The 1,100-nt window shown below is 34.2% G+C and overlaps 1 protein-coding gene across 1 annotated transcript; it reads left to right on the forward strand.

The window, feature by feature from the left end:
- Nucleotides 1–559: 559 nt before the first annotated feature.
- LOC108381671 (gustatory receptor for sugar taste 43a-like) lies at nucleotides 560–843 on the forward strand. Its single transcript, XM_017638084.1, has 2 exons — nucleotides 560–713; nucleotides 785–843. Exons 1-2 carry the CDS (start codon nucleotides 560–562, stop codon nucleotides 841–843), a joined length of 213 nt encoding a protein of 70 aa, XP_017493573.1.
- Nucleotides 844–1,100: the final 257 nt, after the last annotated feature.

Raw genomic sequence — 1,100 nt, forward strand, 5'->3', positions numbered from 1 at the left:
TTTGAAAGATTTTACAAAAAAAGATGGTTTGTGCAACTTACATATGTATATATGTATTATCTAAGCAAAATCTTTTCGCATAGATCACGGCCAGGAAAGTTGACCCTTTTATTGCGTTGCAGTTTGCGCACCGCTGCATATTTAAAGGCGGTGTAAATTTGATATCAACATGCTTTAAATGCCCACACGTAAACAAACACACATACCATACAAACATACATACATCATATGTATGTACATACAACCGAACAAATATTTGCCAAGGTGTACAAAAATTTGTTGACAAATTCTCACTGCGATTGGAGTTGTGAATATTACCAGCGGCACGAAATTCACCACCCTCAACATACAAGAATTCAATTAGTGCAATGCGACAAGGCGGAACGGTTGGCAGTAAAAATAAGTCGTAAAATTCATAGAAACGAAAGAATTAATATTTTGCTTTTAAAAATTTAAGTGTTCTTTTATGTATTTACATACATATGAATATAAATAATTTGTTAAAAAGGAAATTTGCATAATAATTAGTTAACAAAAAAAATTGTTTTTCCAATTAACGATGGAAATCTCCGAGCCTACGCTTTGCATTTTTTATACGAGCAAAGTTTTGGCGCTCGCACCTTTCTCGGTACGCAGAAACTCAAAGGGCGTGCTGGATATACGACGTAGTTACATGTTCTCGGTTTATTCGGCCGCACTGTGCCTAACAATGGGTAAATTTTCGAAATTAATTTGCGAAAAATTTGTGTACTTTTTTGTGACTCATTTTGTGAAATTTATTTAGTGTGTTTGACCTATCAGGGATTGTTATTCGATGCGAATTCGCAAGTGCCTGTTCGGTAAGTACTTTTTTAAAGCAGCAATGGTTACTTCTTTACTCAAAAACTTTTGCAGTGCCTTTTTTTGAAAGTATGTAGATCTGTATGTGAATATTGACATATCGTCACCCTAATGCCAGAAGCATGAAATTGCAAATTTATCAATTTTGCGTTATTGGGTTAACGACTTGATTAAATTTTGGATGTTCTGTGTTATACCAAAAACCGAGAATACCATGCGTACACGGAAATCTTTTCGATTGCAAATTGCATAAATGTATA

This window comes from Rhagoletis zephyria, unplaced genomic scaffold (genome assembly GCF_001687245.7).
Source record: "Rhagoletis zephyria isolate East Lansing unplaced genomic scaffold, Rhagoletis_zephyria_1.1 Rzeph_scaffold_23338, whole genome shotgun sequence".
In the NCBI taxonomy this organism is placed as follows: Eukaryota; Metazoa; Arthropoda; class Insecta; order Diptera; family Tephritidae; genus Rhagoletis; species Rhagoletis zephyria.